At 41.5% G+C, this 16247-nt stretch overlaps 1 protein-coding gene across 1 annotated transcript in view; it reads left to right on the top strand.

The window, feature by feature from the left end:
- ust (uronyl 2-sulfotransferase) overlaps positions 1-16247 on the top strand; it is an 81835-nt gene that overhangs the window by 38594 nt on the left and 26994 nt on the right. Inside the window, exons 5-6 of the mRNA XM_033026418.1 lie at positions 10151-10230; positions 15495-15648. Coding sequence (XP_032882309.1) covers positions 10151-10230; positions 15495-15648 — 234 coding nt within the window. The remainder of the gene's footprint in view (positions 1-10150; positions 10231-15494; positions 15649-16247) is intronic.

Raw genomic sequence — 16247 nt, forward strand, 5'->3', positions numbered from 1 at the left:
GTAAAGGCAAGAAGACACTAATTAGTGTTATCTACAGACCCCCAAATAGTAGCCCAGATGTAGGGTGTAAGTTCCAGCAGAAGTTAAAACTGGCATGTAACAAAGGTAATGCCACTGTGGTGATGGGGGATTTCAATATGCAGGTAGACTGGGAAAATCAGGTTAGTTCAGGACCCCAAGAAAGAGAGTTTGTAGAATGCCTCCGAGATGGATTCTTAGAGCAGCTTGTAATGGAGCCGCCCAGAGAAAAGGCAATTCTGGATTAAGTGTTGTTCAATGAACCAGATATGATAAGGGAACTCGAGGTAAAGGAACCGCTTGGAGTTAGTGATCATAATATGATTCGTTTTAATCTGCAATTTGAGAAGGAGAAAGTTAAATCGAAAGTGTCAGTGATGCAGTTGAACAAAGGGGACTATGAAGGCATGAGAGGGGAGCTGGCCAAGGTAGACTGGAAAGGGATCCTAGCAGGAATGACGGTGGAACAGCAATGGCAGGAATTTCTGGGCATAATCCGGAAGACGCAGGATTGTGAAACTTTCATAGGACAACTGAAGGAAATAAAACGGGCAATACGGGCTGAGAATATGAAGTACGAAGGGAAGCTGGCCAGGAATATAAAGAAGGACAGTAAAAGCTTCTTTAGATATGTTAAGGGAAAAAGAGTAGCAAAGTCAAATGTGGGTCCCTTGAAGGCAGACACGGGTGAAATTATTATGGGCAACAAGGAAATGGCAGAAGAGTTGAATAGGTACTTCGGATCTGTCTTCACTAAGGAAGACACAAGCAATCTCCCAGATGTACTGGAGGTCAGAGGATCTAAGGGGGTAGAGGAACTGAAATAAATTTTCATTAGGCGAGAAATAGTATTGGGTAGGCAAATGGGACTGAAGGATGATAAATCCCCTGGACCTGATGGTCTGCATCCCAGGGTCCTCAGGGAGGTGCTCTAGAAATAGTGGACACATTGGTGGTCATTTTCCAATGTTAAATAGATTCATGATCAGTTCCTGTGGATTAGAGGATAGCTAATGTTATCCCACTTTTCAAGAAAGTAGCGAGAGAGAAAACGGGGAATTACAGACCAGTTAGCCTGACTTTGGTGGTGGGAAAGATGCTGGAGTCAATTATTGAAGAGGTAATAATGGGGTATTTGGATAGCAGTAAAAGGATTAGTCCAAGTCAACATGGATTTATGAATGGAAATTCATGCTTGACTAATCTTCTGGAATTATTTGAGGATGTGACAAGTAAAATGGATGAAGGGGTGCCAGTGGATGTAGTATATCTAGACTTTCAGAAAGCCTTTGATAAGGTCCCGCACAGGAGACTGGTGACTAAAATTAGAGCACATGGTATTGGGGGTAGGGTGTTGACATGGATAGAATATTGGTTGGCCGACCCGAAGCAAAGAGTAGGAGGAGTGAATGGGTCCATTTCAGAATGGCAGGCAGTGGCGAGTGGAGTGCCGCAAGACTCGGTGTTGGGGCCGCAACTGTTTACCATATATATTAATGATTTGAAAGAGGGAATTAGGAGCAACACTAGCAAGTTTGTGGATGACACAAAGCTGGGTGGCAGTGTAAACTGTGAAGAGGATGTTAGTAGGTTGCAGGGTGATCTGGACAGGTTAAGTGAGTGGGCAGATGCAGTATAATATAGATAAATGTGAGGTTATCCACTTTGGCAGCAAAAACAAGGGGGCAGACTATTATCTCAATGGGGTTGGGTTAGGTACGGGGGAGGAGCAGTGAGACCTGGGCGTCCTTGTACACCGGTCACTGAAAGTTGGCTTACAGGTACAGCAGGCAGTGAAGAAAGCTAATGGAATGTTAGCCTTCATAACAAGAGGATTTCAGTATAGGAGTAAAGAGGTTCTTCTGCAGTTGTATAGGGCTCTGGTGAGACCACATCTGGAGTATTGTGTACAGTTTTGGTCTCCTAATTTGAGGAAGGACATCCTTGTGATTGAGGCAGTGCAGCGTAGGTTCATGAGATTGATCCCTGGAATGGCTGGAATGTCATATGAGGAAACATTGAAAAGACTAGGCTTGTATTCACTGGAGTTTAGAAGGATGAGGGGGTTCTTATAGAAACATATAAAATTATAAAAGGACTGGACAAGCTAGATGCAGGAAAAATGTTCCCAATGTTGGGCGAGTCCAGAACCAGGGGCCACAGTCTTAGAATAAAGGAAAGGTCATTTAAGACTGAGGTGAGAAAAATCTTTTTCCCCCAGAGAGTTGTGAATTTATGGAATTTATGGAGGCCAAGTCACTGGATGGATTTAAGAGAGAGTTAGATAGAGCTCTAGGGGCTAGTGGAGTCAAGGGATATGGGGAGAAGGCAGGCACGGGTTATTGATAGGGGACGATCAGCCATGATCACAATGAATGGCGGTGCTGGCTCAAAGGGCCGAATGGCCTCCTCCTGCTATTTTCTATGTTTCTATGTTTCTCTGTGTGAAAAGGTTATTCCTCATCTACGTCCTAAATGCCTAAACTGTGGCCCCTGGTTCTGGAATCCCCCAACATCAGGAACATGTTTCCTACCTCTAGCGTGTCCAAACCCTTAATAATCTTATACGTTTCAATAAGATATCCTCTCATCCTTCTAAATTCCAGTGTATACAAGCCCAGCTGCTCCATTCAATCAACATATGACATTCCGCCATCCCGGGAATTAACCTGGTGAACCTACGCTGCACTCCCTCAATAGCAAGAATGTCCTTCCTCAAATTGGGAGACCAAAACTGCACACAATACGCCAGATGTGGTCTCACTAGTATAACTGCAGAAGGACCTATTTACTCTTATACTCAACTCCTCTTGTAATGAAGGCCAACATGCTATTTGCTTTCTTCACTGCCTGCTGTACCTGCATGCTTACTTTCAGTGACTGATGAACAAGGACCCCCAGATCCCGTTGTACTTTCCCCTTTCCCAACTTGACGCCATTTAGATAATAATCTGCCTTCCTGTTTTTGCCACCAAAGTGGATAACCTCACATTTATACACATTAAACTGCATCTGCCATGCATCTGCCCACTCACCCAACCTGTCCAAGTCACCCTGCATCCTCATAGTATCCTTTTCACAGTTCACAGTGCCATTCAGCTTTGTGTCATCTGCAAATTTGCTAATATTGCTTTTAATCCCATCATCTAAATCATTAATGTATATTGTAAATAGCTGCGATCCCAGCACCGAGCCTTGCGGTACCCCACTAGTCGCTGCCTGCCATTCTGAAAGGGACCCGTTAATCCCTACTCTTTGTTTCCTGTCTGCCAACCAATTTTCTATCCATGTCAGCATCCTACTGCCAATACCATGTGCTCTAATTTTTCCCATTAATCTCCTATGTGGGACCTTATCAAATACTTTCTGAAATTCCAGGTACACTACATCTACTGGCTCTCCCTTGTCCATTTTCCGAGTTACATCCTCAAAAAATTCCAGAAGATTATTCAAGCATGATTTCCCCTTCGTAAATCCATGCTGACTCAGACCGATCCTGCTACTGCTATTCAAATATGCCACTATTTCATCTTTTATAATTTAATATAAGTAGCACCATCCCATGTATAATGTTGGCCGTTGTTTTTTTTTCTGCAGCTAAACACAGGCTATTATCATATGTCAGCTAGATAATTAATTAGATCTATTGCCTGAATGACATGATGCATATTGTTCTGTTTAAAAGTATTTAAACCTGCTGATAAACCAGCTGTTGTTTGGAGCTGCTGATCCTTGCTTACAGAGAGTATCTGGAAACATTTACATTTAACTGACCCTGACACCCGTGGGGTGGTAATGCTATAGCAGTTTACATTTATTTAGAGACTTTAATGACTATCAAATCCAGAGAGTTTCCAGTTATTCATTGTGGAAAACGTCCCATGGCATAGACTTTGCGCAAACATTTCTGTATTTTAATATGAACCAGCTTCAATATGTTGCAATCGTTACAGCAAAGGAATAGTGGTGATGCTTAATTATGTCACTAAATATGCAAGATATTGGACATTTAATTTAATCGATTGGATCTATTTTCCATTTTCAATATTTTTAATAGATGTGAAATGCAAGACTTGAGCCTCAAGTAAAATATATTTATTTTAGCTAAATAATTGCTTATTATTATGTACACTAGAGACTTAAAAGATGTATGAACTATTAAACAAAAAACATTTTAGAACATGTTTGAATGTGCTGAGAAATGCCAGCAGTTCCAGATGAAATGCCAGTATTTCTTACGGTAAGTGGCACCAAATTCCAGAACTACTTACGAATGGAATTTCTGAATCTATTTGGCACTTTTCACTGGCAGTATACATATTGCCCCATGACAATCTATGTAAACGGAGCACCAGTTTGCACAGGAGCATGGTGTTGCTGAGATCCAACATCTTGTTTCGATATTGGATTCCTCAAGGTGTATAATGTGTATAAATGGGGTGCAGTTCCTCAGGCATTATGCAGTGGTTCCTTGCTTATCTCGTTTCAATAACTTTGCATTTGTTTTTTAATATCCGCTTAACACTGAAGAGCATTACAAGAAATCCCATGTTCTCCACATGCTTCAGCTGGGTATCTGCGATTGGTAACTGGTGGGGTGTCTGCTGCTTTTAAGTGAGGAGCTTTTAATAATAGCCATCTCAAGGAATGTGTCCTGCCTTTGAGGCAAGCATCTAAAAAATCATGGAAGGTGAGATGAGTATCGGAACCAATAGGAAAGCTTATTTTTGGCCGCCAAAGCAAAATGTGCAAAATATTTGGCCATTTGACTCATTGAATTAGATCTGTTTTTTCATCGTCTATTTTTTAAAGAATGTGAAATGCTTGAGCTCGTATTTTAAGTTAAATAGTAAATAATTGCTTATGATTGCCCTATTTTCTATGTTTCTATTAGTGCAATCAAGGGATATGGCCTGCAGTTGTACAGAGCCCTAGTGAGACCACACCTGGTGTATTGCATGCAGTTTTGGTCCCCTAATTTGAGGAAGGACATTCTTGCTATTGAGGGAGTGCAGTGTAGGTTTACAAGGTTAATTCCGGGGATGGCGGGACTGTCATATGCTGAGAGAATGGAGCATCTGGGCTTGTACACTCTGGAGTTTAGAAGGTTTACAGGGGATCTCATTTAAACATATGAGATTGTTAAGGACTTGGACACACTAGAGGCAGGAAACTTGTTCCCGATGTTGGGGGAGTCCAGAACCAGGGGCCACACACAGTTTAAGAATAAGGAGTAAGCCATTTAGAACGGAGACGAGGAAACACTTTTTCTCACAGAGAGTGGTGAGTCTGTGGAATTCTCTGGCTCAGTGGGCGGTGGAGGCAGGTTATCTAGATGCTTTCAAGAGCGAGCTAGATAGGGCTCTTAAAAATAGCGGAGTCAGGGGATATGGGGAGAAAGCAGGAACGGGGTACTGATTGGGGATGACCAGCCATGATCACATTGAATGGCACTGCTGGCTCGAAGGGCCAAATGTCCTGCTCCTGCACCAATTGTCCATTGTCTATTGTCTATTGTCTATTGTCCTCGTCCTGCACCTATTTTCTATGTTTCTATGATTAAGTATAGCAGAAACATAAAAGGAAAATACGTGAACCATTAAACAAAAAGCATTTTAGAACATGCCTGAACATGCTGAGAAATACTAACAGTTCCAGATGAAATGTCAGTATTTCTTACTGTAAATGGCACCAAATTCCAGGATCGCTTACGAATGGAGGAAAAAGAGAGAAAGCAGTGAAGGTTGAGGGAATTCTGTGTTTAGGTCATTAGTAGCTGACACCATAGCTACAAGTGACAGAACAATGAAATGGTGGTGAGAGGGAGATTAAAACTGGCTTTGGCCATCCCAGTGTTTAGAGGAGGAAGTTTCTATTTCCAGTTTCAAGTTGACAAGCAATCAGAGATGGGGCTCAGCAACACCAGGTCCATGTGGAAACTGGTTGTTTTCATAGATTGTCGTGATGCAATATGTATATGAGAAGAAGGAAAGGGCCAGTGCTAATCCTTGGAAAATGGTAGAGATAACAATGAAGGAATGAGAGAAATTATTACTGATGATTCTTAAAAAACAACTGCATCTGTTGGAAAGGAACAATGGAACCAGACAACTTGGGTCCCATCCAGCTGGACACCCATGGAGCAGTTTAGGAACACAGTGTGATTAACTATGTCAAGCATGCAGATAGATTGAGAAGAATTTTTTGTTAAATGTACTCAGCTTTTTCAGAATGTAGATACTACCGGCAAGCACAGTAATTATTGTACTTGAGAAGTTTGTGATGAGCCATCTTCCCAAACTACTGCAGTTCTTCTAATCTTACAAACTTATTGAAAGGCAAATTCCAGTATTTAGTTTAGAACCAGAGAAGATGGAGCACTGATGCATTTTCTGGTCAGGATAGTCAGAAAAGTGGAGGCATTCCCCTAAGAGTTGAGGATCCAGTGAGTGTGCTGCCCTTATGCCCCTGTCCCACTTAGGAAACCTGAACGGAAACCTCTGGAGACTTTGCGCCCCACCCAAGGTTTCTGTGCGGTTCCCGGAGGTTGCAGGTGGTTGCCGGTAGTGGAAGCAGGTAGGGAGACTGACAAAAACCTCCAGGAACCTCCGGGAACCGCACGGAAACCTTGGGTGGGGCGCAAAGTCTCCAGAGGTTTCCGTTCAGGTTTCCTAAGTGGGATAGGGGCATTAGCCTGCATTATTAGTAGATTCCTCAATTTTAGGAGGTGCTGTTGCTGCAGCCTGGATGAATACCTGCAGTGCATTTTACAGGTGGCACACACTGGAATCAAATGCTGGTGGTGGAGGAAATAAATGTTGAGGATGTGACTTGTCCAGCTGAATTTTTGTTTGACAGTCACCCCCTCAGAATATTGATAATTAGAGCATATCAATATAATAACATTGAATGTCACCAAAAGGTCTTTGGATTCTTTCCTGTTGGTGAAGTTGATTGTAGTCTGGCTTTTTAGTGGCGTGAATGTTACATGATGTGTGATTGCCACCTATCAGATCATGCCTGGTTGTTGTCCAGGCTTGCTGCAAACAGCTGTGGACTACTTCAGTTTCTGGAAAATTGTGAATAGAATTAACCACTGTGCCTTCAGTGAACAACCCCACTTCTGACTTTAACATAGAAGAATGGTGATTAATGAAGTTACTGGCTTGGGCCTAATACTCAGCCTGAGGAGCTCCAACAGCAATGTCCTGGGACTAGAATGATTGATCTTATACAGCCACCAGCATCTACCTTCAGGGCTCTCGCTTAACTTTTTTTCCCTGTTGCCAGCCGGGCAACCTTGGCAGCTTTTTAGGTTGCCAAATGACAGTTTAGGTGGTCATTTAAGATGGCTTGCATAACGCGTGCGATAATGTGCTCGGACGAATTGCGTAGTTACCAGTCGGAATTATACTCAATGAAGCATTCATATATTATTTCTGCTTCAAATAAAGTCACAAACTAAACATTCACCAATCAAGACATGATATATCCCACAATGACATGCAGCAAAATTATAAGACAGTATCTCAACTCTTTTTACACATTGCAATTAATACAATTTCTATTAGTTCTTTCCACTTCCAAACAAAAATGTGGTTGAATTATTCAACGTATGATCAACCTGTGTCAATAAATCCTGGACCATGGTAACATATATGCGTACGTATAGTTGTGAATGTTGCTCATTAAATAACTACAGTACTGATATTCCATATTAAGAGCATTGATTTGCCATTAAAATGAATTCTGTAATAATGTGTCAACGGTAGCAGTGACAATTGAACACTGCGGTTTTAATGTTTCACGTGTTCACAATATAATTAATCCATCTTTATGGATTAAAACAAATAATAACATTGGGAATTAAAACATATTTGATTGCATTCCATTATCAAACATAGTCAATGTTCGCTCCGTAGACATTTCCAGGACATTAGGGTCAGGGAGGGGTGTGTGTGAATCAGTGCGGGGTGGATAGATGGCGGGGGGGGAGGGGGGTTAGAAGGCAGTCGGTGCAGAATGGATGGATTGAGGCAGGTGAATTAGTACGTGTTGGTTGGAGTAGGTAAAATTGTGAGGGGAGAGCACGGGGGATGTCAGTGATGTTGAATGGAGGGGTTCAGTACGGGATGGATGGGGTAGACAAAAATGCTGGAGAAACTTAGCGGGTGAGGCAGCATCTATGGAGCGAAGGAAATAGGCAACGTTTCAGGTCGAGACCTTCTTCAGACTGTTCCCCCCCATTCTTCTTGAATGGGAGGATCAGTACAGGATGGATGGGGGGGGAGGGAGATCAGCGCAGGATGAATGGGGGGGGGGTCAGTACAGTGTGGATCGGAGGGTCTGTGCAGGATGAATGGGGGATCACTACAGGATGAATGTGGGCAAGATGCAGGGTAAATGGAGGGTGGGTCAGTATGGGATGAATGCGTGGATTAGTACTGGATGGATGGGGGATCAGTACAGGATGGATGGAGGAGAAGTGCAGGATGGATGGGAAAGGGGTAAGTACAGGGTGAATTGGGGAACCAGTGCAGGATGGATGGGGGGGGGGGGGGGGGGTGGCAGGAGAATCAATGCGAGGTGGATAGGGTGATCGGCGCAGGATGAATAGATTGGGGGGGGGGGAGATGGGGAGGGGAGCACAGGGGATGTCAGTGAGGACTGAATAGAGGCGGGAATGGGGATCAGTGCTGGATGTAGAGGAGGGGTCCCAGGATAAGGATGGGGGGTGGAGGGGGCGTACAAGAGAGAGAGAGAGAGAGAGACAAGGGGGGGGGGGGGGGCGAGGTGGGGAGGAAGGAGGGTCAGCGCTCCGCTGCCTTGGTCGTTGGGAACTCCTCGCCACCGCCTCCCTCCTCCGCCAGCCAACAGCAAGGTGCGGGGCCGAGCGGTGCAGTTCAAAGATCCTATCGCTATAGGATCTATGGTGCAGCTGCTTAAGAAGTGTCGGAGCGAATGACAGGTGCTCCATCTCCTCCTCCTCCCTGATAGCGGCCGCTGCTTGCAAACACGCTAACGGCTATAACCGCTTTCAAAACAAACCCTCCCGCACGCCGAAGCCTCCCCCTCCCCTCCCTCCTCCCGGCCTCGGCGTGAGGAAGGGTTTGTTTTGAAAGTTCGCCGTTAGCGGATTTGCAAGCAGCGGCCATTATCGGGGCGGGCGGGGTGCGGGAGGAGGAGGAGATGGAGCCGCTATCGCGGCCGCTGTTGCCGCTGTTCGGGGCCCGTCATTCGCTTCGACCTTTCGTCACCCCACACCTAATATCTTTCCCACGCATTACAGCCGTCACCGCCGACTCAAAACGTCGCGTTCCTATTCTTCAGAGATGCTGCCTGACCCGTGGAGTTACTCCAGTTTTTTGTGTCTATCTGGACTCGGTGTTTAGGTTGCCCGGCGGCGTTTTGAGTGGTCAAGGGCACCCAGGCAACCGTTAATTTCGAGCCCTGACCTTTAAGCAAGGTATGACTCCCGACCATTGGTGTACTTTCCTCTTGAAGCTCATTGATCTCAGTTTTGACAGCCTTTTGTGATATCTCGAGCAGTTCATCTCACCTCACCTCTGGAATTTAGCAAGTATTTGGACCAAGGCTGCAGTGTGATCTGGAGTTAAATGGTCCCAACAAAATCCAAACTGGACTAAGCTGAGCAGGAAATATTGTTCATCAATCATGCTCTATCAACAGTACTTATGATTATTAAAAGTCACCTGTTTGGGTGGTAATTTCTAGATTGAAATTTACTTGAATTTTTGTGGACAGGATACGGTTGCGCAATTTTTCGCGATTTGAAATATAGAGGAATCGGAAAGAGGAGTTAACAATACATATGTGATGGGTTCCAGGAAAAGGAAGTTGTGCGGCCAGCAAATTATTAGAAATAGAATTGAGGAATTCAGAAAACAAAGTTGAGAGTTGAGGGCTAAGGAATGGGTCATTTGGGCAAGTGGGTTAGGAGAAACAAGGAAAGTGCCAAAGGACAAGTTCCTTGTACCTGCAACTGTATTCCCAATGTGTTTCTCACAGTCCTGAAAGCTATTGATGAAATTATTGCAAAAGCTGTAGGAAAGTTGCGAGCGCTTGGTTAGGAGCTGAATGGTATCATAATGACTGTCTTTTAATTTTGCAGATGGAATTAGTAAATAACATCAGCATTGGAGAACAACCATACTTGTACACACGACATGTCCATTTCCTCAACTTTACAAGGTAAAAAAACAAGCCAACTGTTTTCTATGTTTGGCATAGTTATAAACAAAATTCTAATAATATTGGATTTTTCTAAACAAAATTCCACAAGTGATGTGGACTCCTAACAAACAGTTAATCTTCTGGTATCACAAAAGTGTCAGTTTTGGCTAGTTGGTAGTTTTCTTTCCTCTGAGTCAGAAGCTTGTGCATTCAAGATCTGTTTTTAGAAGTTGACAGTATTGTTCTGAGACACTTCAGATTTCCATGAAATACAGTGCCCTCCATAATGTTTGGGACAAAGACCCATAATTTATTTATTTTCCTCTGACTTCACAATTTGAGATTTGTAATAGAAAAAAATCGTATGTGTTTAAAGTGCACATTGTCAGATTTTATTAAAGGCCATTTTTATACATTTTGGTTTCACCATGTAGAAATTACAGCTGTGTTTATATATAGTCCTCCCATTTCAGGGCACCATAATATTTGGGACACATGGCTTCACATGCGTTGCTCAGGTGTGTTTAACTGCCTCCATAATGCAGGTTTAAAAGAGCTCTCAGCACCTAGTCTTTCCTCCAGTCTTTCCATCACCTTTGGAAACTTTGATTGTCGTTTATCATCATGAGGACCAAAGTTGTGCCAATGAAAGTCAAAGAAGCCATTATGAGACTGAGAAACAAGAATAAAACTGTTGGAGACATCATCCAAACCTTAAACTTACCAAAATTAACTGTTTAAAACATCATTAAGAAGAAAGAGAGCCCGTAATTAAATAAATTCTTTTGAAACACGTTTAGTTCAGGGCTACCTTCCGTTATTCCAAAAATAATCCATTCTGCTTTTGGTATCAGTTTTATTTTAAATAGTTTTGTGAAGATTTCAAGTATTTCGTTCCAGAATTTTTGGATTTTTATACAAAAAACAAAAGAGTGCGCCATGGTAGCTTCTTGAGACTGACATTTATCACAAATGGGTGAGACGTTAGGGAAAAGTTTATTTATTTTGGTTTTTGAATAGTATAGTCTATGTAATGTTTTGAATTGAATTAGAGTATGTCTTACGTTGATCGAGCATTTATGCACATATAGTAAGTGTTTATCTAATTACGGGCTAATAACGGGAAAAAAGCTTATACTCAAATTCTGGAAAAACGCTCCTATACCAACAATAAAAATGTGGATTTCAAACATGTTCGAAACATTACACCTGGAAGATATGAGACTCCTCCTCGCAGGTAAATCAGACCACTTCCAAAAGACGTGGTCTGCATTTATGAACTTACTACAAGCATAAGGTGCAATAGTAATTTAAAAAATAAATGGTGCCAGGATCTGGTAACGGGGGTTGAAAAATATGGTTGGTATATCCCTTTTCGCGGAGTTTTTTATAATAGAGCAATTGTTTCTCTTTCTTTCTTTCTTTTCTAGGGTCTATTTCTTAACTTTCTTCTCTAACTCTCTCTCTAATGGGCTTTCTTTTTCCAACACTTCCCTGCACTTTCACGACTCTTTCTCACTTTATTTCTATCTTGCTTAAAGCTCAAAAAATGAAGGGGTACAACAAATGTAATAAGATATATGTGGTGTGTATTACTGTAACTTATTGTACTTCTAATTTTAAAAAAATGTCAATAAAAAAGTAAGAGAGCACCTCCACAGCTGATGATAGAAGAATTCTCTCTATAATAAAGAAAAATCGCCAAACACCTTTCCGGCCCCTCGCCCCCCCAAACACTCTTCAGGAGTCAGGTGTGGATTTGCCAATGACCACTGTCCGCAGAAGACTTCACAAATAGAAATACAAAGGCTACACTGCAAGATGCAAACGACTGGTTAGCCACTAAAATAGGAGGGCCAGGTTACAGTTTGCCAAGAAGTACTTAAAAGAGCAACCACAGTTCTGGTAAAAGGCCTTGTGTACAGATGAGATGAAGATTAACTTATATCAGAGTGATGGCAAGAGCAAAGTATGGGGGAGAGAAGGAACTGCCCAAGATCCAAAGCATACCACCTCATCTGTGAAACACGGTGGTGGGGGTGTTATGGCCTGGGCATGTATGGCTGCTGAAGGTACTGGCTCATTTATCTTCATTGATGATACAACTGCTGATGGTTGTAGCATAATGAATTCTGAAGTGTATAGACACATACTATCTGCTCAAGTTCAACCTAATGCCTCAAAACTCATTGGCTGGCGGTTCATTCTACAGCAAGACAATGATCCCAATCATACTGCTAAAGCAACAAAGGAGTTTTTCAAAGCTAAAAAATGGTTAATTCTTGAGTGGCCAAGTCCATCACCCGATCTGAACCCAATTGAGCATGCCTTTTATATGCTGAAGAGAAAACGGAAGGGGACTAACCCCCAAAACAAGCATAAGCTAAAGATGGCTGTGATACAGTCCTGGTAGAACATCATCAGATAAGACACCCAGCAACTGGTCATATCCATGAATCACAGACTTCAAGCAGTTATTGCATGCAAAGGATATGCAACAAAATACTAAACATGGCTACTTTCATTTACATGACATTGCTGTGTCCCGAACATTATGGTGCCCTGAAATGGGGGGGACTATGCATAAACACTGCTGTAATTTCTAAATGGTGAAACCAAAATGTATAAAAATGGCCCTTATTAAAATCTGACAATGTACACTTTAACCACATGTGATTTTTCTTTTACAAATCTCAAATTGTGGAGTACCGAGGCAAATAAATAATTGATGGGTCTTCGTCCAAAACATTATGGAGGGCACTATAGGTCACTGCTTATTGTTTTGGCACTTTGTGTTATGAAGTTATGAGGCTCATCTGTGTGATGTTTCTGCTTACTTTCCTATTGCATTTTCTACTGACTATCTGGTATTTATAACTCTTAATTTTGAATTCCATAGCCAATGCAAACATGTTCTCCATGTCAATACTTCCAAAGGAGTTTCACACATTTCAAGATCCCTTTTGGTTCATTCCTATTCAATTAAAAAAAAGAGCCCCAGTCTATTCAATCTTTGAAACACTACTTGTCCTTTTTTATATTGTAAAGCTTTTTCTATATTTTTATATGCAGTATGGAGATTGTTCACAGTGCTCCTCATGATGAATCCATGGCTCTGTACAGAAATATTAATTATACGTACAAAATATTCCTGGACAAGTAGGCTATAAAGAAGCTGGCTTTTAATGCAGCAAGGTGCGCAGGCTAAATAGAGGAGAAATAATGGACACAGGTTAGAAAAGGAGTGTAACAAATGAAGTGAACAAGAGAGCCACAGAGAGTCCAGCAGAAGCCAGAAACGTGTAAGGGTGACATTGGATTGGAGCCTGTTTCCTCATTGGTTGGAGAAAGGAAGAATGGGAAGATAGACTACAAGGTGGAAAGCGATAGAATCAAGAATGGATATGTTAGGATTTTTTTGATACTTTTTATTCCCCCTCTCTGATAGCAGAATGGAGACATCAATTTTTAGATGAAACGTGAATGCTTTATGTGACTGTTTACTTTTACCTTCTCCATTTACCTGGGTTTTGCAAGTTATTGAAAGGAGATGGGAAGGGTGCTGAGTTTTTATTGATAATGCTGGTAATGAGAGCTGTAGTTATGAGGGAGTTTTTGTTTTGTTACAAAAGGAGCCCTTTCACAACGGTGCAAGGACCGTATAAGGACAATAATATCAGGAGTAAATAACCATAAATCATTTTTGTAAGAAGCCTCATCATGGAAAAAAATCTATCTTTGCCGATTGATGCATGTTAACTAGAAAGCAAAAGTCAACTTTTTCACGAATGTCAATCGTGGCGAATTCTGAGAGCAGAATTTAATGTGATAATATTCCACCCTTTCCTCCGACCCGAGACCAATACTAAACTCGAGAGCCTATTGCTTCCCAGGGCTCTCACTCTACCAGAAGCTCTTTACCACTCAGTTCAACAAGTGTGATTTGCTGAAAAATCTCAGTGTACTCTGGGTGACTTCCAGAGGGCGGTTGCTGAGGCAACACCTGGAAGATTCCAGCTGCCAATTCAACAAATGGCAATCAAGTCAGTAAATCCAGTCACTTTCTGGCCTGAGGTGAAGGTAAATTAACCACAGTTCCGTTGAGATTCAGCTGCACGTACCACTTGGATCCTTATTGTTATATAACTGCACCGTGGATATGCAAGTTACAATGAAACACATGATAACACACAGTCCTTTTTTAAATAATGCCAGGATCCTTTGAGAAGGCAGGAGACTTCTCACCAGAATGATGATGTGGCCTCTGAGTAGGCGGAATTTTGTGTTCCAGTCTTTGTAGTGGAGCTCAAATCCATGACCTACTGACTTAGAAATGAACATGCTCCCACTAAGCTAAAGGAATGAAACAGCTTCATTTTCATAGGTCCACATGTTTATGAAATTGAGGCAGGAAATTCCAACTTGAAATTTGATCCTTCATAAATGTTCATTTAAAAAAGTATAATGTTGACTATTTTGTGCTGAAGCAGTATTTGTTATTACGTGGCACTTGCGTGACATTTCAAAGAAATTGAATGCACAATATGTCTTAAAAGTCTATTGAGAGAGACATTTTCTGCAGCTGTGTTACCGTCAACAAGAAGCACATTTCATCAATCATCCTCCATTTGTTGGACATACATACAAATCTAAAACAAAATCTTCAGGTACTTGCCAAAAATACGTAAGATCTAGAACACATGGCGTGAAAGCAAGGTAGAAGTTGATTTATCATTTTGAAAAGGAATTTGGATAAATAATTTGACAATGCAAAACATGCTATATCGTGGCAACAGAATGGAAGTTTTAATCTGGGCACAGTGGGCCAAGTAACATCCTATTGTGCTTTGATTCCAAAAATAATGACATTGCACGGGTCACAGTATTTCGGTTGCTGAGCTGCCGATCATTATATCTTTTGAGCATTGTAAGATAATGCACTATATTCTTTATTCAATCACATCTTCTAGGTTCAAGATGATATACTAGGAATATTTGTAGCTTGATTCTAATGAAAATAGTCTTTCTAATGAGACACTACTATTGTTCTTTCATTGAGAGTTTTGATAGCACCAATTATAGAATACATTTTTGATTGTGAGAAGGTTAATAGGGATTTGGTTGTTACACCAATGTATTAAATTTATGCACAGTAGTTCACAAGGAATTACAGTAGATGTTACTGTTTTGCAATTAAGTGTTTGTTCTGATTTTAGATGACATATAAGACTTGTAAGGCTTGTGTTAGTTCTATCAATTATGATGCACATTTCTGATTTTAGATTTGGATTGGAGCAGCCTGTACATATCAACATAATCAGGGATCCAATTAATCGGTTTGTGTCAAACTATTTCTTTCGACGTTTTGGGGATTGGCGATCTGAACTAAATCATCAAATTCGAACACCAGGGATGAAAGATGAAGAACGATACCTGGTAAGTTTGTTTCTGTCACGGGATTTTCTTGCTTTAATTCTGTTGCAGCTTACCAAGTTGATAGATTTGTATTTTGTATGAAATTATCTAAAACAGCAAAAATTATTGCCAATTCATATTTTGTGTGGAGTCATCTAAAACAGCAAAAATCATTGCCAACTTTTTGAAGAGACTGAAAGCTCTACGACTACAATACCCTTCACAGCCTCAGGATCTCCCAAGGGGCATTCCAACCAACAAGGTACTTTCAACGTGCAGTCACAGTATGAAGTGTGACAGCTAACTCATGCATGGTGAAGTTCCATCAGTGATCATAAGATAGTAATATAATCTATTATACCAAGTTTGTTGGAGAAGTTAGTGGGCAGGACAATTGGGGAAAGTCAGCTGTTCTTAGAATTGTACCATAGAATCTTTTACAAATACCTGAGAGTATAGATGTTCTGTCTTGTCTGAAAAATGTACTAGCAGTGTATCTTTCCTTTTATGCTGTACTGTCGTGCAAGCCTTCATGCATGAACTCAAAATTCTAGTCTAGTTTAGCGATACAGCGTGGAAACTGGCCCTTCAACCCACTGAGTCTGCACCAACCAGCGATC

The sequence above is a fragment of the Amblyraja radiata genome, chromosome 8, assembly GCF_010909765.2.
Source record: "Amblyraja radiata isolate CabotCenter1 chromosome 8, sAmbRad1.1.pri, whole genome shotgun sequence".
NCBI classification, from domain to species: Eukaryota; Metazoa; Chordata; class Chondrichthyes; order Rajiformes; family Rajidae; genus Amblyraja; species Amblyraja radiata.